The sequence below is a fragment of the Anomaloglossus baeobatrachus genome, chromosome 1 (genome assembly GCF_048569485.1).
Source record: "Anomaloglossus baeobatrachus isolate aAnoBae1 chromosome 1, aAnoBae1.hap1, whole genome shotgun sequence".
In the NCBI taxonomy this organism is placed as follows: Eukaryota; Metazoa; Chordata; class Amphibia; order Anura; family Aromobatidae; genus Anomaloglossus; species Anomaloglossus baeobatrachus.
Window position 1 is genome coordinate 427977010 of NC_134353.1, and position 26167 is coordinate 428003176.

At 46.4% G+C, this 26167-nt stretch overlaps 1 protein-coding gene across 5 annotated transcripts in view; it reads right to left on the bottom strand.

The window, feature by feature from the left end:
* The window catches only part of TCF3 (transcription factor 3), a 246785-nt gene that overhangs the window by 26476 nt on the left and 194142 nt on the right, over positions 1–26167 (bottom strand). For all 5 annotated transcript variants that reach the window (XR_012754630.1, XM_075352621.1, XM_075352618.1 and 2 more), the window contains 4 exons: positions 4522–4580; positions 693–771; positions 297–370; positions 17–199 (listed from right to left, as the gene is read on the bottom strand). Coding sequence is in view for 4 of the 5 variants with exons in the window: in XM_075352621.1 (XP_075208736.1) it covers positions 17–199; positions 297–370; positions 693–771; positions 4522–4580 (395 nt within the window). In the remaining variant the exon portion in view is untranslated. The remainder of the gene's footprint in view (positions 1–16; positions 200–296; positions 371–692; positions 772–4521; positions 4581–26167) is intronic.

Genomic DNA, 26167 nt, shown 5'->3' on the forward strand with positions numbered 1-26167 from the left:
TATTAATTATTCTAACCATAGAGTGTCTGTTGGCCAAGGAAAGAATGGCAGCAGGAAAGTTAGCCCCAAGTACTCCTGCAGCTGTTCCCAAGAGTGAATGCATATCTTCATGGTTTCCAGGAAGTGCACCAGTCTGCCCCACAGCATGACTCCTTAACACATGTATGGCTTCATCAAGACGATCTTCCATTTTGTTCTGCTATAGGTGGGGGTGAAAGAGTTAAAAGGAATGTGAGTTTTTGATTCTTAAATTACTGAACTGCATAACCTAAAATTGTAATACTCCAGCTACTTACTAATGTGTGCAGTGTTCCCTCATAACTTGGTGACATTGCTCCTGGGCCGGTAGCCCTAGGCCACTGTCCTGTTCCTAAAGAGAGCACAAACATATAAATATCATTAGATGAAAAGTAGAAAACTTAAAATGCGCTAACTGCATAATGCTAACATGGTGAAACAGATCATGCCAAATATAAACTTAGCATCAGCTCAATGGACACAATATAAAAATGTATGCATGTATGTATATAACCATTGAAAAATGTAGGCATAACCACTGAGCAAAGCGCATTAATGAAAATGATGAAAAAATTAATTGAAGACAACGTCTAATGCTTTGACAATTAATTGTGCATCGGTGTTATGCTTGGTTATTCGGAATTAAAGCAACATACAGTACATTGCACAAATACCTGTCATTCCCTGAGGTGATCCCACAGGAGTGGACGGGCTAGAGGAAAAGTTTGCACTGGAATGATCTGGAGAATAAATCTAATAATAATAAAAAAAAATATCTAAAATTAACATAATATACATTTAACCAATTTGCGGATACAGAACTCATTCTTCTGTTCCCAAAATAAGAATGCATGCATTCAAAATTGAAACCCATGATTATGTTCTGATTGCCTATGTAATGCACTGTGTAGTATTTCCGGTTCAAAGTGACTGCTAGGATCCACACTAAGGCTACTTTCACACATCCGGATTTTTGCTCTGCGGCACAATACGGCGTTCTGCAGAAAAACCGCAACCGGCTTTTGTAACGCCGATTGCGGTTTTTTTTTGCATTGACTTACATTAGTGCCGCATTGTGCCGCAGGGGCTTGCGTTCGGTCCGGTTTTTGCCGCATGCGGCAGATGTAGCCGATGCGGCGGCCGGATCGAACGTTCCCTGCAACGTTTTTTGCTCCGGCAAAAAACACCGCATTGCGCCGCATCCGGCCGCTGCGGCGCATTTTTCAATGCATCCCTATGGAGGCCGGATGCGGCGCGATGCGGAAAAAACCGCATCCGGTCGCCGCATGCGGTATTTTCCACTGCGCATGCTCAGTAGCATGCCGCAACCGGAAAAAACCGGACCGGCCGCATGTAAAAACTTATGCAAAGGATGCGGTGTTTTCACCGCATCCGTTGCATAGTTTTCACAGCCGGATTGAGCCGCAGGGCTCAAACCGGATGTGTGAAAGTAGCCTTAACCTTTTTGGGCTCTACAATGCCCAGACAGAATAGAGGAGAGATGGCTGTTTCAAAGATCCATTCATTCATCGGATTGCCATTGTGGGGATCCCTGCAGTTAACCCCAATAAATCAGGAAGTTACCACCTACATCTGGATAGATAACTTGCTCAGTTGGGACAACCCTTTAACCCCTTCACGTCCTTGGACGTATCGTTCGCATCTAGCCTGCATGTTTTCCCAAGTGGTGGAGGGGCTAAAAAGGTTGTCATGTTCATTAATTACTAAAATTATAAAGTGTTTATAATAATAATTAAAAATGTTTTGTTTTCAAGAATGCAGTGATTTTAATACTACTAGAGACTGGTCTCCTAGGTAAGGAGCATGGGTCTACAAGCTTTTTGGTGCACAGCTTGCAAGTGCAGCTCTGAAGCTGGCAGACTGGCTAGATCCAGGCAGCCTCAATATCAAAGCACTAATCCTATACTGCAAAGACAAGGCTGCCTCAGCTGGCAACATAAAAGCATGCACAGTTTAGAGTAGCAGCACAGCAATGCCACTGTCCTGCACTGCCAGGTTTCAGGAGTACTGCACTCGTGCAGGAAGTAGGAAACTGGGAGGCATAGGAGTGGTGTGCACCGACCGACAGAAGACGAGCATACCCCTTTAAATGTACCGGTTGGGTGGTATTACAAGACCAAGTTACTTAGGGTACCTTCACACTTTAGCGATGCAGCAGCGATCCGACCAGTGATCTGACCTGGTCAGGATCGCTGCTGCATCGCTACATGGTCGCTGGTGAACTGTCAAACAGGCAGATCTCACCAGCGACCAGTGACCAGCCCCCAGCCAGCAGCGACGTGCAAGCGTCGCTGCGCTTGCACGGAGCCGGCGTCTGGAAGCTGCGGACACTGGTAACTAAGGTAAACATCGGGTATGGTTACCCGATGTTTACCTTAGTTACCAGCTCACACCGCTTAACTTAGCGTGTGCAGGGAGCAGGAGCCAGCACTGGCAGCATGAGAGCTGCGGAGGCTGGTAACGAAGGTAAATATCGGGTAACCACCTTGGTTACACGATGTTTTCCTTGGTTACAGCTTACCGCAGGCTGTCAGACACCGGCTCCTGCTCCCTGCACATTCAGGATTGTTGGTCTCTCGCTGTCACACACAGCGATGTGTGCTTAGCAGGAGAGCAACAATAAAAAAAACGAACCAGCACTGTGTGTAACGAGCAGCGATCTCACAGCAGGGGCCAGATCGCTGCTCAGTGTCACACACAGCGAGATCGCTAATGAGGTCACAAAAAACGTGACTCAGCAGCGATCTCAGTAGCGATCTCGCTGTGTGTGAAGTACCCCTTAGTTAGAAATTAGGAAGCCTTTACTTTAAACACAAACACACACACACACACACACACACACACCACACACACACACTACAAAATATAAACGGACAGTTCTAAAAATCTTTTTAGATCAATACCAGTAATCATTAAAGTAACTATCACCAGGTTTTTTGCTACCTCCTGAGAACAGCATAATGTAAAGGCAAAGATAGTGATTACAGTGATTTATTCCATAGTTTACTGGATGCAGCAGTTGTGATAATCTGATAATCAGTTTTTAGCTGCAGCATCAGGTCAGAAAGCTAACCCTGCCCACACCACTGGTTAGTATCCTTCTGTGTACCTTGTAGATTGACAGTAAGGCTGCTTTCACACACGTTTTTTTAACATGCGTCATGAATGTTTTTTTAACGCAAAAACGGATCTAGTGCAAATGCGTTTTCATTTCTATGCATTTGCAATGGACTCGCGTCAACATGCGGTCACCTGCGTTTGCGTGCGTTATAGTAAGGATCCAGCGACTTGCAGTTTTTTAACTTTTGTCAAAAACGTTACTTGTAGCATTTTTGAGCTGCGTCCAAATACTGCAAATTGCTGGATCCTGACTATACTGGACGCAAACATATGTGAACGCTGGCATGCTGATAGACAGGATCCTGCTTGCTCTACTGAGCATGCCCAGAAAACAGCCTCGTGTGTTCAGTCTCTCTGTCTCCCCCTCCCTCCTCTCTCCCCCCGCCTGAGAGCGGAGGACGCTCGTAACCAAGGTAAATATCGGGTAACCGCGGGCTTAGTTACCCGATGTTTACCTTGGTTACGTGTGCAGGGAGCCCGGCTCCTAGCAGCTGCAGACGCTCGTAACCAAGGTAAATATCAGGTATCCAAGCAAGTTACCCAATGTTTACCTTGGTTACCATCCTCCGCAGCTGTCAGATGTTGGCTCCCAGTCTTACACGTTCAATTCCCCTCACTACCGATCACATGACTCCAATGCCCGCCCATAAACTTAAAGTGACAGGATCCTGCAAAATAACACATGCGTTTTTCTTTGCAAAAACAGGATCCACTTTTGCAGCAAAAAAACGTTCATGACGCATGTTAAAAAAACATAGTGTGAAAGCAGCCTAAACTGCTAATCAGTGGTGGGTGTGTGGCTGGTCTAGGAGTCACAAAGGAAGATAGTCTGGCAGTGATATTCTTTAGCTGATAAAACACTCATTGTATAGAAAAGCCAGCACACAGCCTAGTAAATGACAGTGTTGAAATCAGGGTTTCGGCCCCTACCTAATGCTGTTCTCATATTACATAGCAAAAACCTACTGACAGATTCTCTAAGATTTCTACATTATCACACAAAGGGATTCTTTACTGTACTGAACAGTGAGACTATGGAATGCTGTGCCACATATTGTTGTCATGGTCCATTTATTTAACAAGTTCAAAAGGGGCTTGGAAGTGTTATATGAAAAGTTGTTACTAGCTATTAATGCTATGTATCTAGAGATGGAACATGAATCCAGAGAATTATTCAAATTTGGATAAGGAAGTTTACATTTGCCTAAAAGGGTGTTGTCTTGCTTTGGATCAACACAAAAGAATTATAGCTTGGACTATTACATTTTTGTTTTCAACCTTATGAACTATATAAAAAAAAAGGCTATAATGGGCTAGACAACTTTGAAAGAAGGTATAAGCTGCAGTTTAGATTAGACTTACAGAAGCTAATGCTTTTCCTAATGCATCCCCTGAGCTCCCAGTAGCAGTGCCTCTGTTACCTATAGGGAAAATATGAATGAAAAGAAAATAAAAAAAAAGTCAAAACAAGAGTACAGTCATGAAAACTTAAATTATTTGATATCGCAGTTTCAAATAAAAGGATCTGTTCATGTATGCATTTCTCCATTCTATCATAGAAGCATAACAATTAATTTAAGTAAAGTGCTATATTAGTCACACGTAACGAGGCCTCCAATGCAATTATGAACAGAGCCAAACACGAAACGTTTAGTATTTTCTTAAAGAAAGTCTGTAAGCAAATATCACATTTCATACTGCATAAAAAGAAGGGCCACAAAACTCTTCATTGGTTCTTTATTATGAGAAAAGATTAAAATAAATGTATTCAGTCTTGAGACGAGACAGCTAAGGGAGGACATTATTATTGCGTACAAGTATAAAAATGGTAAAATGCCTTGAAAATGTATTCATATCCAGTGAAGTTTTCCACATTACACCCACAAACTTAAATATATTTCATTGGGATTGTTATAAGACATGCCAACACAAAGTAGGAAATATTTGGGAAGAATGAGGTATGATTTTCTGAATATATATTTCAAAAATATACTGTATTTTTCGAACCATAAGACGCACTTTTTCCCCCCAAATGTTGGGGGAAAGTGGGGGGTGCATCTAATGGTCTGAATATAGGGCTGCGGCTGGGAATGAGGGTGCTGCGGTGGAGCGGGTCATCGGCGGCACGAGCAGGCTGTAGCAGCCTGCCGTGACAACGTGGGCCCGCTCATTACATATGCACGCCCATCATCCCGCCCATCATCTCTCAGCGCAGAAGCCGGCGCTGACAGGTGAGCGGGGTGATGGGCTGGGGGTGAGCGCATATTAAACAGTCTGCCGTGATCAGCCCTGGCAACTACAGCCTGGAGTGATCATGTGCGGCTGTATTCACTGCCCCCGCGCATCATCATCAGTGCGGGGTGCAGTGAATAAGTACGGCATACTCACCGTTCCCCTGCAGCTTCGCGATGTCCTCCCATCTGCCGGTCAGCTGATCTGTGTAGAGAGCGGTGAGCACAGAGATGATGTAATCGCTGTACGCGGCGCTAGTCACGCAGGTCAGCCGGCAGACAGGAGAGGACGAGCGATGCTGCAGGGAAGTGACCGGTGACGGCTCCACACAGATCAGCGGCGCTGCTGCCGCCACAGACAGGGGGAGGAGCAATGCTGCATGGAGCGAGGAAAGGGGAGTATAAACGTTTAATTTTTTTTGGTATGATACAGGATATATGCCATATAGCAGGATGGATGGCGGTATATAGCAGGATGGGGCCATATAGTAGGATGGCTGGGGGTATATAGCAGGATGGATGGCTGTTGTGAATGTCAGTTATGCTTTGGCTGCTGGGAGGCTCCCTCTTGTAGCCAGGAATGGTTTGGACATAGACCAGGTGTTGTGAGCAATGGGCGTTTCCATTGCTAACACTCTGCTTATTTAAATCCTGGTCTGATAGCAGGCTATGCCGGATGTCAGTTGTTCTTTGTTCACCAGCCTGCTTCATTCTGCTCCACACCACATCTTCCTCAGATAAGTGCTTGCTCTTTATTTGTTGCTTGGTTCTTTTACGCTTATTTGAGTTTGTCATTTGCTGTGGTTGTTTTCAGTTTATTTGCATGCAGGGATCTTCCCTTTCAGTTGCTTAACTGGGAAACTCCCTGCAGTTATGTTTGGAGTATAGCTCCTATTAGTCCATGTGTTTGTGGCTTTTTGAATTTGTAACGATTCTAGTTTTCTGTTCATTGGTTTGACAAGAGCGCCTGGTATAGGACGGAGTGCAGATCGTGCGATCTGAGGGCCTTTTTGTACTATCAGGAATTTGGAATATTGTAGGGTTTTTCTCTAGCCACCATCAGCCCCTTTCCTGTCCTTTCCTATTTTAGTCAGTGGGAGCCTCGCCTTTTGCTAATCCTATCATCTATCTGTGTATTGTGTTTTCCTATATCATCGCAGTCTTTGAATGTGGGGGCTAGCTATTCTTTGTCTATTTTCTGAGGCAGAGCGTTTTTCATCTTTCCTGCCTTTAGGATAGCTAGTTCTCCGGCTGGGTTCGCGGTGCACAGGATGTTAGTTCACCCCTCGGCTACTTCTAGTTGTGATGGTTAGTAAGGGGATGGCGGCCAGATAAGTTGCCAATGCTCTTGTCACCTTTTACCAATGATTGATGGCGGTCTTCCATGGTTCCGGATCATAACAGTACATCCGGCCTACAAATTTAAAGGGTACTCTTAAAACGGAAAAAAAAAAAAAAAAAAAAAAGTCTGCTGAAATTTTTTTTGGTGTTTTTCCCTCTTCTTCTTTGGGTTCCGTGGAAGATTTCTTTTTCTAGCATGGATGAAGTGGGTGAGCGTGTTGCTCATCTTGATGCTAAGGTTCGTCGTATAGAGTCTTATCTTGCACAGACTCCCCTTGCAGAGCCTAAGATTCCCGTTCCTGAATTTGTTTCGGGAGATAGGTCAAGATTTTTGAGCTTCAAAAATAATTGTAAATTATTTTTTGACCTGCGCCCCAAGTCCTCAGGGAATCCCGTACAGCAGGTTAAGATTGTCATCTCCTTACTGCGTGGTGACCCTCAGGACTGGGCCTTCTTTTTAGCGTCTGATGATCCGATTCTCAGTGATGTGGACTCCTTTTTTCAGGCCTTGGGTTTATTATATGACGAATCCAATATTGTGGACCAAGCAGAAAAGGTCTTGTTGTCCTTTAATCAGGGTTTGGATTCTGTAGAAACATTTTGTCAGAAATATCGAAAGTGGGCGGTCCTTACCAAATGGAATGATTATGCACTTGCGGCTCTTTTTCGGAAGGGTATTGCTGATACTGTGAAGGATGTAATGGTAGGATTTCCCGTCCTTTCTGGTCTTGATGCCTCTATGACCTTGGCCATTCAGATTGATAGGCGGTTACGTGAGCGCAGGAAGATATCTGCTGGTTTTGTGCCTGTGGAACAGCCTTTGGAGCCTATGGAGTGTGATAGGGTCCTTTCTAATGCTAGTCGGCAGGGGTTCAGACGCAAGAACAGACTGTGCTTCTATTGTGGAGACGCTTCTCATAACATCTCTGTCTGCCCTAAACGTGAAAGGAGATTGGCTACTTCTGTTACTGTGGGTTCTTTGCAACCAAAGTTTCTTTTGTCTGTCACACTGATTTGCTCATTGTCTTCCTTTTCTGCATTTGCCTTTGTGGACTCAGGGGCAGCGCTCAATTTGATGGATTTTGGGTTTGCTAGGGATTGTGGTTTCCCCATGGTTCCTTTGCAAACTCCTATTCCTTTAAGGGGCATTGATGCTACCCCTTTGGCAGAAAATAAACCCCAATTTTGGACCCAGGTGCCTATGAGAGTTGCACCAGCGCATCAGGCAACTTGTACATTTTTAGTATTGCATAATCTACAGGATACCTTGGTACTGGGATTTCCGTGGTTGCAGACCCATAATCCAGTTCTTGACTGGAGATCCTTGTCGGTAGCTGGTTGGGGTTGTCAAGGTTTGCATCAGGACCTTTCAGTGTCGTCCACGTCTGCTCAGGCAGTTGATGTTCTGGCCTTCTTGTCTGATTTCCGTGATGTATTTAAATGACCAGGAATCTGATTCTCTGCCCCCACATCGGGATTGTGACTGTGCCATTGAGCTGGTGCCGGGTTGTAAATTTCCCAAGGGGCGGATTTTCAACTTGTCTGTGCCCGAACATGATGCCATGCGGTTATACATCAGGGAATCATTGGAGAAGGGGCACATTCGGCCCTCATCTTCTCCTTTGGGTGCTGGCTTTTTCTTTGCTGCTAAGAAAGATGGGTCGTTGAGGCCTAGTATTGATTACCGTCTTAATAAAATTACGGTCAAATATCAGTAACCTTTGCCTCTGATGTCTGATCTTTTCTCTAGAGTGAAGAGCGCCAAATGGTTTACGAAATTGGATCTCAAGGGTGCGTATAATCTCATCCGTATTAAGGAGGGTGATGAATGGAAGACGGCTTTTAATACTCCTGAGGGGCATTTTGAGTACCTAGTGATGCCTTTTGGGCTCACTAATGCACCCTCCGTCTTCCAAGCTTTCATGAATGATATTTTTCGGGACCTTATTGGTAAATTTTTGATTGTGTATTTGGATGACATCTTGATTTTTTCTGATGATTGGGACTCTCGTGTTGCACAAGTAAGGGCTGTTTTTCAGATACTTACTGCATTGTACGTTAAGTAGTCAAAGTGCCTCTTTGGGGTGCAAAGGATTTCCTTTTTGGGCTTCATCTTGTCTCCCTCCGCTATCGAAATGGACCCGGTTAAGGTTCAGGCTATTTACGACTGGGTTTAACCGACTTCTCTAAAATCCCTGCAGCAGTTTTTGGGGTTTGCTAATTTTTACCATAAATTTATAGCCAATTTTTTTGCCATTGTCAAACCTCTGACAGATTTGACAAAGAAGGGAGCTGATGCTGAGCATTGGACCCCAGAGGCGATTGTGGCCTTCCAGGAGCTTAAAAGGCGATTCACTTCTGCCCCAGTCCTGCAGCAACCTGATGTGTCTCTCCCATTTCAAGTTAAGATCGATGCCTCAAGAGATCGGAGCTGGAGCTGTTCTGTCGCAACGAGACCGTGTTTTCCTATATGACCGCAGTCTTTGAATGTGGGGGGCTTGCTATTCTTTGTCTATTTTCTGAGGCAGAGAGTTTTTGATCTTTCCTTCCTTTAGGATAGCTAGTTCTCCGGCTGGGTTTGCGGTGCACAGGATGTTAGTTCACCCCTCGGCTACTTCTAGTTGTGATGGTTAGTAAGGGAATGGCGGCCAGATTAGTTGCCAATGCTCTTGTCATCTTTTACCAATGATTGATGGTGGTCTTCCATGGTTACGGATCATAACAGATGGCGGTATATAGCAGGATGGATGGCGGTATATAGCAGGATGGATGGGAGCATATAGCAGGATGGATGGGAGCATATAGCAGGATGGATGGGAGCATATAGCAGGATGGATGGGAGCATATAGCAGGATGGATGGGAGCATATAGTAGGATGGATGGGAGCATATAGTAGGATGGATGGGAGCATATAGCAGGATGGATGGGAGCATATAGCAGGATGGTGGTATATAGCAGGATGGCGGTATATAGCAGGATGGCGGTATATAGCAGGATGGCAGAATACAGCAGGATGGCAGGATACAGCAGGATGGCAGTATACAGCAGGATGGCAGTATACAGCAGGATGGCAGTATACAGCAGGATGGCAGTATATAGCAGGATGGCAGTATATAGCAGGATGGCAGTATATAGCAGGATGGCAGTATATAGCAGGATGGCAGTATATAGCAGGATGGCAGTATATAGCAGGATGGCAGTATATAGCAGGATGGGAGTATATCTACAAGGCAGGAGGATCATTACCAGGATGGGGTACCATAGCAGAGAATTTGGGGACATTACCCCCATAACAGTGTCAGCAGCAGATCCTCGCCCCTTAACAGTGTGTCATGACCACAATTTTTGCTTAAAGTTTTATTTTCCTATTTTCCTCCTCTAAAACCAGGGTGCATCTTATGGTCCGGTGCGTCTTATAGTCCAAAAAATACGGTAAATCTGAAAACCGTGATGTGCATTTGTTTTCAGTCTCGCTGAGTCAATACATTTTAGGACCACCCTTTACCTCACATTACTCCTGCCAATCTTTTGGGGTATGTCTATAACATCTTTGCACATTTAGCGACTGAACATTTTGGCAATCATTCTTTGCAAAGTACCGTGTTTCTCTGAAAAAAAGCCCTAGCAGGAATTTTCAGCATTTTCAGAGTACGGCTTAAATATAATAAGCCCTACCCCAAAAATATGCCTTAGTCGAGGTTCGATAATAAAGTGTCCATGCAGCTAAAAAAAAAAAAAAAAAAAAAAAAAAAAAAGTAAATATTGCAGGACACTTCATTATGGAAAGCAGACACGAAGACCCCGTGATCATACTCACCAGACGCCGATCGGAAAGACCTGCAATGGATCGCATGCCCACAAACACCACATCCAGCTATATTGATTGCTTCTGGCCGGCATAAGGACCTGGCACGCAGTGCAATGGAGTGCAAGGACCTGCGGGTGGAATGTGTGGAGGAACGCCTCGATGCATTCCACTTGCAGGTCCTCTATGCCTTCCACCCACAGGTCCTCGCACTCCACTGTATCCCAGGATTCTCTGCCCGGCTGGAAGCAATCGGTATCATTAGATGTGATGAATGTGTGTACGATCTGATGTGTGATTGTATGTGCGAATGTGTGGGTGATCTGATGTGTGTGTGTGTGTGTGTGTGTGTGTGTGTGTGTATATCGGCCAGAAGCGGAAGGGGGGGGGGCAGCTTGCAGCATACCAGCTCGGAGCACCCGCCAATGATCACAGGAGGACCTGGGAGCGACGCAGACGCCCAGGGTCTGGGGAGTATGACTCTCCTGGGAATGGGGCCCTGCATTTTTTTGAGAGGCAATCTTTCTCCCAACCCTGTTTCTCCAAGTATAAGCCCTACCCCAAAAATAAGCTCTAGCACTTTTTCCGGGGGCAAAAGAAAAAATAAAACAGTGTCTTATTTTCGGGGAAACTTAGTAGGTCTAGCTCTGAGATTGAATGGAGAGCATCTGTGATCAGCAATTTTCAAGTCTTGTTATTGATTTTCAGTGAGATTTAGGTCTGGACTGGACTGGGCCATTAAGCATTATGAATATGCTTTGCTTAAACCATTCCATTATAGCTCTGGCAGTATGCTTAGGCTATGTGCCCACGGGGAAAGTGTCCTGTGGATATATCCGCAGGAGCTCCCAGAAACCGCAGCACAACTTTGTCTGTTTTAATGCTGCGGTTATATTGCGGAATATCCTGCGGAATTCCTGCTCTCATTCTGCATTGAGGATACAGTACCATGGCTTCGGCACTGCATCCTCAATGCAGAACAAGTGCTGGAGTGATTGGGGAATTCATACTTGCCTCCATCACGCAGCACTTCACTTTCCGGCCGGGTCTGTTCTGCACATTGCAGGAGAAGGTGGGCGGGCCTGAACTAGTTCCGGCTGTCACATGACTGGAGCTCGTGCAGGCCCCGCCCACCTCCTGCTCCTGGCTCCACCGCGCTCTTGTGCACCGGACAGAGGAAGTGACTCCGGTGTCTGCCATCAAGGCAGGTAAGTATGGGACCCTCCCTCGAAAAAGCGCATAGGCGAAACGGACGTTGGGACCGCTTTTCCGCCGCCACGTTCCATCACCCCACCAGGTATACCCAGATTTACTCCCTAGCTGTGCCAGCAACGCACATCCATGTGCTGTACTTTCGCTTGCTGGCACATCTAGTACCCCTCTTCCTTCCTCTCAATCGTTCAGCTCGGCTCTCTCTGTGCTGATCAGGTGTTGCGCCCCATCTCGCTATCACTGCTTCACCTCTTTCCCCATGACTAGCGTCATTCTGGACGCATCCTTACTTCTGTTTTTTTGTTTGTTTTTTGCCTTTTTCCCCCACACCTGCACCTCTCTGCTCTACGACTAGTCTAACTGCAGACAAACTAGTACTATTGATTTCAGTACCTCTCGGCTTCTTGACTATTTTTCTATTCATTACTAGCCAACAGTTTTCTCTTCTCTGACTAGTTTCTGCAAATTTTCTTACACTACATGTACCTCTCTGCTCATGACTATTTTCCATATTGGTGCACGGGAGCACCAGTGACAGTCATCATCTAGTTTCTTCAATTTTTTGTTCACTATTTTCCCTTTGGCATTCCCTGTTTTATACAGGCTTATGCATCTGGGCGGTATTTAACCCTTACCCATTTTCATTTTTATGGACTGCCACTGGTGCTCCCGACACAACATCTTTCCTCTCTTTTCTCTTGAGTTTTATTACCTGGTGCACACCCTCTCAGTTACTGACTAGTGAATAAGAGCTTTGTTTGTACTCTATTCATTTGTGGAGGGGTTTCTACCTTGGTATTTACCTGCTGGGGTTTGTTTCTGGGCCCATACCGGATATACACAAACTCATTATTATCCTTCAATTTTTCTATGGGCCCTTTTTGTTTTCATTGGCGGCTTGGATTGCTTTACTTTTTGTGTTCTACATTCACGTTTTGTACTCATCCGCGACCTTGTGACTCCATCCTCCCTGCCTCACTTGATTATGCAAATTTTGTGACTATCTTGAGTTAACATAATTTTAATATTGTTGCCAATAAAATCATAATATTTTTTGCATTTAACCTCGTGCCGATTTTCCTTCTTGTTCTCTTTGTTTATGATGTTTGCTGAAGTAGGCACCCCTCCTGTGGGAATCTTTGAGTTGCTTCCCTCAGTGTATGTATAAATTAGCCATGCAATTTTGTTTACAATAAGTATGGGACCCTGCGGAGAAATCTGCAGGATTAATTGACATGCTGCAGATTTTTCCGCAGGGAAATCCACATTATTTCCGCTGTGGTAAAAAACGCAGCATGGGCACAGCAGTTCCAAAATGCCATAGTAATAGCTGGGGACTCGCTGTACTGCGGATGTTTTAAAAATCCGCGGAATTTCTGCAAAAAAATTGTGGCAAATTCCACGAATATTCCGCAGTGTGGGCACATAGCCTTAGGGACGTTGTTCTGACAAATGGGAACGTACGTCCTAGTCTCTAGTCTGCAGCAGCTTTTAACAGGTTTTCCTGCAGATTTATCCAGTATTTAGCTGTCCAAATTCCCATCAACTCTGACCAGCTTCCCTGTCCATGCTGAAGGAAAGCACCCCCCCAGCATGATGCTGCTACTACGTGTGACGGTGGGGATGGTGTATTCAGGGTGATGTGCAGTGCTTTTCACCAGAGTTTTACATTTAGTTCAAAAAGTTCTACTTTGATCTCATATGACCAGAGCACCTTTTTCCATATCTGCTGTCCCCTACTTGTTTTTTTTTTCTCTAAACTGCAAAAGGGACTGCTTATGGCTTGCTTTCAAAAAGTTCTCTAGTTCAACTTACTTGGGGACACAGAAGCATGGGATAGTCTTCTGCCACCTGAAGGCTGGCACTATTATAGCATCTAAATAAAATTCAGTCCTCCCGGCAAACTATAACTCTTGCCTGCTGGAGTCAGGCTTCCCCAGTCTCTAGTAGTTTCAGTTGGATGCAAGTTCTGTCCTAGGCCTGTCTTCGGTCGGGAACAAAGTTTCTTATGAATTTCTTAAGTCTCCTTCAGATGGTATCTTATGGTTAACAAAGTGAAATTGTGGGTGGTAGCTACCGGTGATTGGTGGACGGTCTATATGCAGAGGACTGATGCGGCTGCTGGCTGTCCGGCTTGTCCATCTGAGTGTTGTCTGCTGGAGCGGGGCAGTGGCGCATGGCTACTGGATTTTCTTAGAGACTTTCCCTCTGCGTCTAGGTGTAGTGGGCTGGATGCTGTTGCTGAGGGTCTTAGAGGCAGTCTTCAAGCATGTGTGGGCATTAGGAGACCTCGACCAATCGGTTGGCTCGATGTTCCAACTAGAGTTGAGCGCGGTTCGAGGTTCTCCAGTTCGCGGCTCGAGTGATTTTGGGGGCTGTTCTAGATCGAACTAGAACTCGAGCTTTTTGCTAAAGCTCGATAGTTCTAGATACGTTCGAGAACGGTTCTAGCAGCAAAAAGACAAGCTAATTACTAGCTGGCTTTCCGCTGTAATAGTGTAACTCTGTGACTCACACTATTATGGAATTTCAGCGTATAGTGTGCGGGAACAGCGCATTCAGATCACTGCTGTTTGGATAATGGCCATTTTTTTTTTTCCTGGTCTTCCTTCCCTAAGCGCGCGCGTGTAGTAGGGCGGGCCAGCATGTCAGCCAATCCCAGACACACACACAGCCAAGTGGACTTTTAGCCAGAGAAGCAACGGCATGTGTGATAGGATGTCCATGTCACATGTCCCTGCATTATAAAAACGGACATTTTCCTCCAGCACGCCATTATCTGCCTTCTGCGTCTTGGTGTCAGTCACCGCTGGCATAGCTCCTGTCTCCGATACTGCTGTGTATGCTCTATACACAGCGCTATACAGAATAGGGGTAGAAGTTTCTTTCAGCCCTTGTAAGACTAATACCAGCAGGGCCAGAGCCATAGGTGACAGTCAGGTCCGTGAAAACAGATTTTAACAGCTACACAAGATGACAGCGTCTTTGTAGCTAAGGTCAGGGATTTCCTCGCTGCATTTCCCCATTAGGAGGGATAGAAAGGGAGGCTTCCTTTCCTCTACCCAGACCCACAACCCTGCCACTGTACCCTCCTGCCCTTTGCACACTCAAACTCATTGTTACTAAGCCATTATACTAGCAAACACTGAGGAAACTTAGTGGCATCCTAAAAGTGGCTGTTGGACTTCATTATTGTCCCACTGGTGCCAAGCTATTTCTAGCACCTCTGCATGACACCCTCCTGCACTGTTTTTAATAAGCTATAATAATAGCAAAAAATGCTGCCATTTAGTGGCATACAAGAAGTGGCTGTTGGACTTCCATTAGTGCCCCACTGGTGCCAAGCTATTTCTAGCACCTCTGCATGACACCCTCCTGCTCTGTTTATAATAAGCTATAATAATATTAAGGAAGAGGTACTCCAAAATACCATAGCAAAATAAAGGGTAGGTCCAGATTTTTCTGGAGTCATACCCAATGAGCACAAACTCATTAGCATATCAGAGAGAGGAGGACAAGAGTTTTTTAAGTGCAAAAATGGAACATATTTTATTAGACATAGTGGGGATACACATCAATGTTTTTAACGACAATAGTCGTTAAAAACAGGTTAAAATTTAGTGACGGGTCGCCCCCACATTTGACATAAGCTGAGGTGTATACATATAAGGTATATGGGTAAAACAAACTCAGTAATGCAGAGAAAACATGTGGGTATAATCTATCAACCTGCTGTGTGTCTCAAAGCTATACTGCCAGACATATCTTGCTGCAGTGCTAGACACAGCTCTTAGTGTAAATCAGACCCCACCATGGCCCCTGCACAAACAAGTACCGATACCAATGACACCCTGTTTCAATCAGCCGGGTGGAGAGGGGAGCTCCGTCAGGGATAGAGCCTCAAGAAGACCTACGTACGTTTCGATGTTAATATATAACAATCTTCATCAGGGAGGATGATGGAGGGGACTCCACGTGCAGGTGTTTCCCTCCTTCCCTTTGGAAGACGAGACCTTTAAAACAAAATGGGAGGAACTAGCACAGACCTGCTCCCGGGGCTTCCTGGGCCTATTGTGGGACCATTACTCGTCCTCACTGGCTTCAATTGAAACTGAATTGGAAGCCCTAGAAAATAATTTAACAGAGGCCTGTACACCAGCTGTCGTTACCCGCTTCTATGCTGATGTTGATAAAGAACTTGAGAAATGGGAGCGGGAGATTAGGACCTTCAAACTGAAAACTTAATAGGGATATTCAGGATTATACCCTACGGAGAGCATATAGATGGAGAACCAACACAACTAGAGGACGTATTGGGGACACTGCTAACAAAAATCCTCGCTCAAGATCCTCCTCAATAGTGTCTCAGACCTCCGTGGGCGGTTCCTCCTCTGGGGCCTCAGTGAGCTCTATGGATTTCGGGGAAACAGTCGGGGCACGTGTTAAACACAGAGCCCGGCCACCTGTGACGTACAATAAGAATAAACGCCAAAGGAATAAACTTCAGGTATTAAATCTCCACGGGTGCTCACTGTGGCTCAGGTGGAGGTCCTTTCACGTGGTTTGACTTTTTCTCCCTCTAATTCTTTCCATCTTTTCTCGGCTTTGAAGGATCTTAATTTATTTTCGCGGAAATTAATTCTTAAACTTTTTTATAAGCGGAATGCTGGGTCCGACAGCCAGGTGGAACGAGAGGCCATACAAAACCTTGAAGATCTACTGCAGGAACAGGAGATCCCGACAACAGGTATGTTCCCCGGTGCTCTTTTACCCAAATCAACAAAGTTCCCCCCATTGTCAATTAGCCCTGCAATTGAGATCTTTACTAAGATGGTCAGTGAGAATTTTAAAAAGATCCCGACCAATCGGAGAAGGGATAATTTGACCCATCCTCAAAGGATGGCCTTGATCGAACTGCAGGGTTTTCATGACATTGTGATAAAACCTGCTGACAAGGGGGGGGTGGGGGGACGACATTGTAGTGCTGTCTTGTGACAAATATGAACAGAAGGTTCTCAGACAGCTTCGGGACAGGAACACGTACAGGAAATTGCCCTCTAGTCCCCTGACTGTGTTTTCTACTGAACTCACCGCGATATTACGAAGGGCTCTGGATACCGGTTTGATCACTAAAAAAATGTTTGACGGATTGTGTAAAAAACATCCCAGAGTCCCTACATTTTATATTCTGCCTAAAATCCATAAAGATGCCGTCAATCCGCCTGGGCGTCCGATTGTGTCCGGCATAGAGGGTTTATGTGATCCTTTTTGTAGATTTATAGACTACCATTTGAAAACCTTAGTTGAGACATTACCCTCTTATGTCCGGGACACCACGGACGTCCTCAGGCGCATTGACGGCATCTTTTTGGAGGAGGATATGATCCTTGTCACAGCCGACGTTGAAAGCCTATATACGTGTATATCTCACACAGATGGAATACGAGCTGTCCGTTTCTTTCTGGAAAATGTCCGGTCGGAGTGGCGGTCTGAGTGATTTGATCATCGAGCTGCTTGAGTTTGCCCTGTCACACAACTTCTTTGTTTTCAAGGATATTTACTATCTACAGCAACGCGGCACTGCCATGGGCGCGGCCTGTGCGCCTTCGTATGCAGGCCTCTTCCTGGGCTATTGGGAGAGGCTGGTTTTTGCAGACGAGGGCTCCGGGCTTAGCGCCCATGTGCAGTGTTGGCTTAGATACATAGATGATGTTCTGTTTGTGTGGCAGGGCTCAGTTGAACAGCTGGACCTATTCATGGGGCAGTTAAACATCAATGACTTCAACATTAAACTCACCTACAAAAGTAGTAGATGCAGGATCGACTTCCTTGACATCATGATCAATGTAGATCAGAGGGGATCGATCCAGACGGACGTTTTCCGTAAGGAGACTTCCGTCAATGCACTACTACATGCTTCATCTAATCACAATCCATCAACGATTCGCGCCATTCCGACCGGGCAATATTTGAGGATGAAACTGATTTTCTCTTCCAAGGATAGTTTTGAGGCTCAGTCGGCTGATCTCAGGGATCGCTTCCGTGAAAGGGGTTACAGTGGTAGAAGCATTAGGGCCGGCTACAATCGGGCCAAGAGGAACCCCCGGCTGCAGCTACTCACGGATACCCCAAAAAAGCAGGCAGAACACGATATCGCGGTGAGATTTATTGGAACACACAGTCAGGAATGGGGGACTATGCGTCAGATCTTGAAGAGACATTGGCCGGTTTTGATGACCGATCCAACTTTAGCTAAAGTACTTGCCCCGGACCCTTTGATGACTTCCAGGAGAGCGAGAAACTTGAGGGACCTTTTGGTCCAGAGCCAGTACGTTCCACCTCGAGCGAATCCATTTGGGTCTCACGGACCTCCACGGGGGTGTTTCCCTTGTGGCCACTGTGTGGCTTGCAGCAATGTCCTTCGTAGCCATACATTTTGTTCATCCGATGGACAAAAGACCTATAACATCAACCACTACATCACGTGTGCAACCACACATGTGGTGTATTTTGCAACATGCACGTGCCCCCTGACCTACGTGGGACTCACCTCCAGGGAGCTCCGCATTAGGGTCAGGGAGCACGTGAGGGACATTGCTGCAGCCAAAACAGAGGAGGACTTGACAACACTCAAAACACTGCCCAGGCACTTCAGATTACACCACTCTTGTGACCCCTCAAAGTTGAAGATAAGAGGAATTGACATAATAATGGGGGGGGGGATCAGAGGTGGCGACCTTAAGAAACGCCTGGCGCAGTGTGAGACCAAGTGGATAGTGACTTTGGATACACTGGTTCTCAAGGGTTTAAATGAATCAGTGAGTTATGCCCCTTATTTATAAGCATAATAGTACACTGACCACACACAGTTTCTCTCTCTCTTGGGAGTGATTGAATTCCATGATTTTTGATTGTTGATCTTTGGTCCTTGTGGTCATGGTCATATATATAGATTTCATCTTAAGTATCATCTTACCATACACTCATAATGTGAATTTGCCATTTGTTCCCCTCTCCTGTATCCTTTGTCTTTTTTATCCTTTTTAATCTTTTAATATATGCCTTATTTATCCGTGCATCCCTCCCTGAAGTTCAGGCTCATTTATTTGCATATGTCCTTCTTTCAATAGGACCTAGAAACTAATTCTATGACCGTCATAGGAAATCTATCATCTCGATCCATATGAAAAATCAAGGATGGACCTTTTCACATGATGTTGCCATGTCTTCAGAACTCCGAACATTACTGAATTATCCTATATTCAGAGAGATTTGTTTATTCTTACCCTTTGTTATGATGTTCGGCTGTCTCTGCGCGATCGCGCCCGGTGCCACTCGTGCGCGCGCAGCTGCGGCCGTCTTAGCGTCGCGCGCATGCGCGGGAGCCTTGGAGACGCGTCCCCGCTCCCGCACAATTGTGACGTGACGGCCGGCGTCTCGCGCGATTTCGTCCGGCCGCGGGCGTGACCGCCGATGATGAGATTTCCAGGTCCATGATAATTGAAACTACACATTTAAAAGCCTGCCACAGGGGATGGATGACACGAGACGCCTCCTCCCTGATGAAGATTGTTATATATTATCATCGAAACGTACGTAGGTCTTCTTGGGGCTCTATCCCTGACGGAGCTCCCCTCTCCACCCGGCTGATTGAAACAGGGTGTCATTGGTATCGGTACTTGTTTGTGCAGGGGCCATGGTGGGGTCTGATTTACACTAAGAACTGTGTCTAGCACTGCAGCAAGATATGTCTGGCAGTACAGCTTTGAGACACACAGCAGCTTGATAGATTATACCCACATGTTTTCTCTGCATTACTGAGTTTGTTTTACCCATATACCTTATATGTATACACCTCAGCTTATGTCAAATGTGGGGGCGACCCGTCACTAAATTTGAACCTGTTTTTAACGACTATTTGGATGTGTATCCCCACTATGTCTAATAAAATATGTTCAATTTTTGCACTTAAGAAGCTATAATAATAGCAAAAAATGCTGCCATTTACTGGCATACAAGAAGTAGCTGTTGTACTCCATTAGTGTCCCACTGGTGCCAAGCTATTTGTAGCACCTCTGCATGACACCCTCCTGCTCTGTTTTTAATAAGCTATAATAATAGCAAAAAATGCTGCCATTTAGTGGCATCCTAAAAGTGGCTGTTGTACTTCCATTAGTGTCCCACTGGTGCAAATCTATTTGCAGCACCTCTGCATGACACCCTCATGCACATTTTGCTACGCTAATTTTATAGCAAACTCAGGGAATTCATTGCTGCATTTGATCATTCGGAGGGATAGAAAGTGAGGCTTCCTTTACTGTCCTGGTACCCACAGAACACGGCCACTGTGCCCATCTGTCCACTTTTGCCACGCTATTTAATTTGCCTAAAGAGCTGACTCTTTTTCTGCCTTCCTAAAATTGTCTGTAATACTAAGTTAGTGTTCCTTTGCTGCCAAGCAAGGTAGAACACATGTGCATTCTACACTCCTTTCCATTTCTGGAATGCAATTATTAAATGCAGGTAGTCCAGCCAATCTGTGACGAAGGTGCAGGTGTGGATATAATGTAGCCTGCATCCTATGTTGGTTTTCTCGATGTCTCACAGCTCAACAATACCATCTGTTTCCACTTCCAAAACAAGTGATGACCTGCCAATCACACTCCCTGTTGCGTGTAAAGGGGTGGAAGTTCAGTGTGAAAAACCATGTGAGACTGCTGTCCCCACAGTCAGAGAGGATGAAGAGCACGCAGATGCACTTGATGGGGCAGGCGGTGGTTGCACAGGCACGCTAGGCCGCATTGTAGCACAGTGAAATTCACATTGCGACTTATGCTTCATTTTAAGTCGTGTACAGGGTGGGCTCCCCAGTATGCAGCAAAACCAGGCAACAGGAAAAGGACTCTAGTCAGTTGCGTTGATAAATGATTGTTTAACTTTACCAAAACAAACAATAAGAACCATGCATACAATTTAAATAATTGAACAATCTGTTGCCTACTACCTGCTAACCCCTCTGCGTAGCAGTAATTGTGTGTTTGTGTGTGTGCGTGTGTGTGTGTGAACATGACTTACCAGTGGCGCATCACAAGAGCTTCCCAGTTATCTACCTAAACATAGAAAAAAACACATTACCCCCCCTGAATACCCTTGTTAGCTGAAGCCTCACAGATAAGGCAGATTATAACAGTGTGAATGCAAACCACACAGCTCTGCAACAGTCATGGAAATATTGAAAATCAACAGTCAATGCAAACATGTGTCGCTGTCCCTCTATGATTTAAACTGTACGTGACAATTTGACAGTGCAGAGGCAGCAAGTCTTATTGTCTCTAAATAGTCGGCCTACCCAGAACAGATATGTGTTTTGCTAATAAAACAAAGTGTTGCGTTCCCGCATTATTGTCTGGGCACAGCCTACCGTACCCGGGTACTGTGATGTCCAGTTGCCAGAAATACAGACTTTACGCTCCTCTCACGGTAAGCAGTATAGACAGCCACGTAAGAATGTTGGTCTGTGGCACAGGATGCTGCTGACTGGCGTTACGGTACTCCTCACCAAACTCCGAAATGACTCCCCACACAATTGAACGAAGGGTTTCCGCGGTGACTCCTTGCTGTAACACACACCTTTAGCTTTTCCTTCTGTTCATAGACAGCATCTCCAAGTCCACACCCGAAGAGCAATTTTTCCTCCACGTCTAAGTGTGGAGAGGCAGCTAGTACGCATGCGTGTGCCGATTTACCCCAGCCGCAGCCTAACTACAGTGTTTCGCCTAGTGAGTATGCTCAACCTGACTGTGCTATTCCTGAGGCTAAGGCTTCATGTCGGGATACAGCGCATGCTCCCACACTTAGTGTGAAAAGCCTCTTTGCACAGGTACTTGCATTCCATGCCGGGTCTAAGTCCTGTTTTGTGCCTCGACACCATGCTAAAGCTGATAGTCTTTTTTCAGAGACTGTATTTCATGCTACTGAGCATGCTCAGGCACTTACTGCTTCAGAGACTAGGTCCGGTAATGAACTCTTTGGCCCTGCCCCTGATGTGGGGGGCCCATATAGACCACAGGGCATCAGGTGTCCTGACGATGTGGCCAGGCCACTCCCAAATGGCTTGCAGAGGCCCGCCCCTATGACTTGTCACCTCATTATTGATGGTCAGACGATGACTGGTGAGGTGTTTGTGTCGTGGCAGCCATGAGGTCATTATTGAAGTTGCGGTTCCAAATAGGACGCTAGTTATGCCACTCATGACGTGTCACTCTGCTTTTGTCTCCAGGAGGTGCATTGTGGTCCACCCTGGTTTGGGGCGGACCCAGGTTATAAAATTGGCTGGAGCCAACAAGGAGGTGCGCAGTCTTCTATTATGCTCCGAAAGAGCACACCTCCATGTGTTGAACCCATTGCGGCTTTAGGCCAGAGGTAGGCAGGGCTAGGGCGTCGATGCAGGCCGCCACCACAGTTGGTAACACAGAACGGTTAAGACCAGCTCCTGTCCTACAAGTCCTGCTTGTGCAGCCCAGTGGCATTAACAGGCCTGCTGCTGCTGATGCGCCTGCTGTCCACAGGTGTGGCCCCAATGCACACGGTCAGCGTACTCAATGGCCCCTGTGATGTTAACAGGGAGTTCCTGGGCTGGGTGGGCGTGTGGGCGCTGTGACGCTAACAGGGCTACCAGTCTCCAGATCCGAGTGGAGTCTAACTCGGTTCAGGTTACTATTAGTTTCATAGCCACACAGCTCTGTATCCTCCACCTAACCTTCCAGTTGCCAACCTCTCCTTTTCCATCTGGGAGCACGGTGGACATTGACTGCTGATGGGGATATATACCTTTCTCTTTCTTTTCTTATTAATTTTCGTTATATAGCGGTACCATAGTATATACCACCTTATCCAAATCTGCCAGTCCCACCGTAACAGATGGTGTTTCTTCAACAAATGTTACTTTTGCTTAACCACCAAACCCACGGACAAAAACCTTTTTCCCCTTTCCAACACACCTGTTCCCCTTTCCACCAGCATCCGTCCTTTTTCAACTCATTTTGTATATGACCAAAAGTGTAACTCTGCAGGGACACCGTACTCAATGCCATCTCAGCACAGCAGCCAGCCCTCGGTCCCTCAGATGTGGACAAGTAAAAGACCATTTCCTCCTATCCATGACAAAGCGTTGAGATTCACTCTGTGCAGCACTGGTGTTTACTGGAAAAGCAGATCTAAGATTGCGTACCACCTTCTGGAGATACTCCTGTATACATGCGTCCCTTTCTATGGCAGGAATTTCGCCAAATTTTGTCTTGTACCGGGGATCTAACAGTGTGGCAACCCAGTAGTTAGCATTACTTCGAATTCGTACAATCCGAGGGTCATGTTGTAGGTAGTGCAGCAAGAAGGCGCTCATGTGTCTTGTGCACCCAGGAGGACCAAGTCCTTGGTGTGTTGGTGGCAGAGAGGTGAGAATCGTGCCTCCTTCCTCTGCCCTCTCCCCCCAACCTCGCACAACCGAAATGTGAGCAAGCTCTCACTCATCTGCTGAGTCTTCCATGCCCATCGCCAGTTCGTCCTCCATTTCTTCATGGGCTCCTGCACCTTCCTCAACACTTTTTGCTGATACTATGCGCCCTTGTTAATCCCTCTCCCCCACCATGACTGCCACCTAGGTGCCGCTGACCATCTGGACCTCGTAGATCTTGTTATCCCTTCCGCATATGACTCCTCCTGTACTTCCTCCCCTTCCTCTTGTCCCAACACCTGACTCCGAATAATGCTTACAGTGTGCTCCATCTTGTAGATGACCAGAATTGTCACGCTGAGAATGGCATTGCCAGTGCTAAACATCTTCGTCGACATTTGTAAACTGTGTAGAAGGGTGCATAGGTCCTTGATCTGACACCACTCCAGCAGCGTGATCTGCACCACCTCTGGATCAAGTTAGGCCAGGCTATATGTCATAACGTATTGCAGCAGGGTTCAGCGGTGCTGCCACAAACGCTGCAACATGTGCAGATTCAAATTCCTGCGTGTCGGCACATCGCATTTCAGGCGTTTAACCACCAGACCTAAAGACTTCTGGAGCGACGAAAGTTGTTGAGCTGCTGTGTGCGAATGATGGAAGTGAGCACATAGCGAGCGTACCCGCTGCACAAGGCCATGTAGGCCGGGATGGTGTTTTAAAAATTGCTGGAGAATTAGATTCAACACGTCAGCCACACAAGGCACGTGTGTCACATTGTCACGGCGAAGGGCCGCACCCATGTTTGCATCATTGTCACACTCGGCCTTCCCTGGCTGCTGGTTGAGTGGAGACAACCATTGATGAAACTTGGTCTCCAGAGCTAACCGTCCACAACTTCTCAGCGGTGTGACTCACATTTCAAAGTAAACATTTGACCGCATGATGGCATTGAGCTCTGCAGCCAGCATAGTAAGGAGGAGGTGTGTGGTTTTCCTTGTGCGCAGTTACAAGGAAGGGTGCCCTGACCACACAGGGTTTGGGCCGAGGTGAAGGACCCACACGAGGTTGAGGAGGCAGAAGCAGTGTATTAACTTCTACATACAGAGGAAGGATTGATACAACTCGTGGGGACAGCAAGACTTGTACAGCAGACCCTTCTCCATCTCTCCCAATAGTAACCCATTGCCCAGTCAGCGACATTTAACGCCCCTGTCCATGCTTACTGGGCCAAGTATCTGTGGTGAAATGCACCCTGTCACACAGTTTCTCAAAGAAGCGTTGATGTTTGGTGCGACATGCTGGTGTAGCGCGTGCACGCCTTTGTTGGAGAAGGAGTGGCGCATGGGCATCGGCTCTTGGGGCACTGCGATGGGCATAAGGTCTCGAAAATCCTCGGTTAAAAAGGTTGGAAAGGAAGCATTTTGGAAGCCAACAGTTTGCAGATGCTGAAAGTCAAGCTCTAAGCCATGTCATGCCCTTCTAAAAGCATGTAAAAAACAGCAAGGGGACTCCAACCACAGTCTCCCTCGTTTCCACTAATTGGGCTACACAACCCCCACTTGACTGGCATCAATTGACCCCCATTTTCAAGATGAAAAAGATGCTTTGCATGAAGCACTCTCAAAAATACGCGCGCCTTTCACCTCCCCTGGATGACCCAGGGGAAGAAAAGTCCTCAGAGCCATGACTTGTTCATCTTGGTGAACGTTAGTCTATCCACATTGTCAGTGGACAGATGCGTGTGCTTAGCTGTCAGCACACCCCCAGCAGCACTGAGGACACGTTCCGAGAAAATGCTGGCTGCGGGACACAACAAGATCCCCAAGGCGTACGTGGTGAGCTCAGGCAATTTATCCAGATTGGAAGCCTAAAATGAGCAGGGCTCAAGTTGCACAGTAATGGAATGGACGTTCCCTTGCATATACCCATATCTGTGTCTCCTCCTTTTTTTCCTTGTCCAGCTCCTTTGTTTTCGCATGAGTATATGTCCTTGTCACTTTCCCATGTGTTTGTGTTGTGTGTTGTTTGTCACCTTTTGGACACCTTTGAGGGTGTTTTCTAGGTGTTTATGTGTTTGTGATTGCCTGCCATTGTTTCCTATACGGTTCGAGTTCGGTTCGTCGAACCGAACTCTAACGGGACCCCCGTTCGACGAACCGAACTCGAGCCGAACCACGGCCGGTTCGCTCATCTCTAGTCCCAACCAACCATTGGGTGGGTCGTTTTCAGCCAACCGATGGCCGTTGTTTCATTCAGCCAATCAGTGCAGCTGCTTCTTTCAGCCAATCAGCAGAAGTGGCTCACCATGCTGGCTTCCTGCCCCTCTGGTTCCACCTTTTACTCCTAAAAGGCACGGCACCTTTTAAGTGGTGTGGGGGCACAGAAACACGTCAGTGTATACCGCCTCACGGCTCACAGGGGAAGCAGATTCCGGCAGTGTGGATGCGGTAGGCTGTTGACGTCTGAAGGCTGGTATTAAGCACTTAAACAGTATTTATCAAGGGTTAAGTGAACTCTGGTAGTTTTCATTATGTCTTTATTTCCACTCTTGCAAGGTCTGAATCTAGAGAAGACCATACTCACCTGGACTTACTTCTTTCTACGCATGTATGAGGTATAATACCAAAGTTTACCATTGGTCAGTCTGTGCCCTATTATACCGCCTGTACCCTTCTTCCTGCTTCCCTACTGTTGGCCACCCAGGGGACCTCTGACACTGGAGGAGAATATGGACCCTCCTGCCTTCGCTCGTGACTTAGCTCAGTCTGTAGCTAAATTCACCAGTGTCCAAGACTCTGGGTATGGTTGTACAGCAATTGCCGTTGATCGCTGCGCACCCAGGAGCTCTGATCGCTGCTTTAAGTGTATCGGATCTTCCATCAACACCACACAAGTATGGCCAGTCGAGCATGCAGTCCAGATGACCTCTGGGTTCTACCTAGTCCTGGTCTCCTGCTCAGGGCA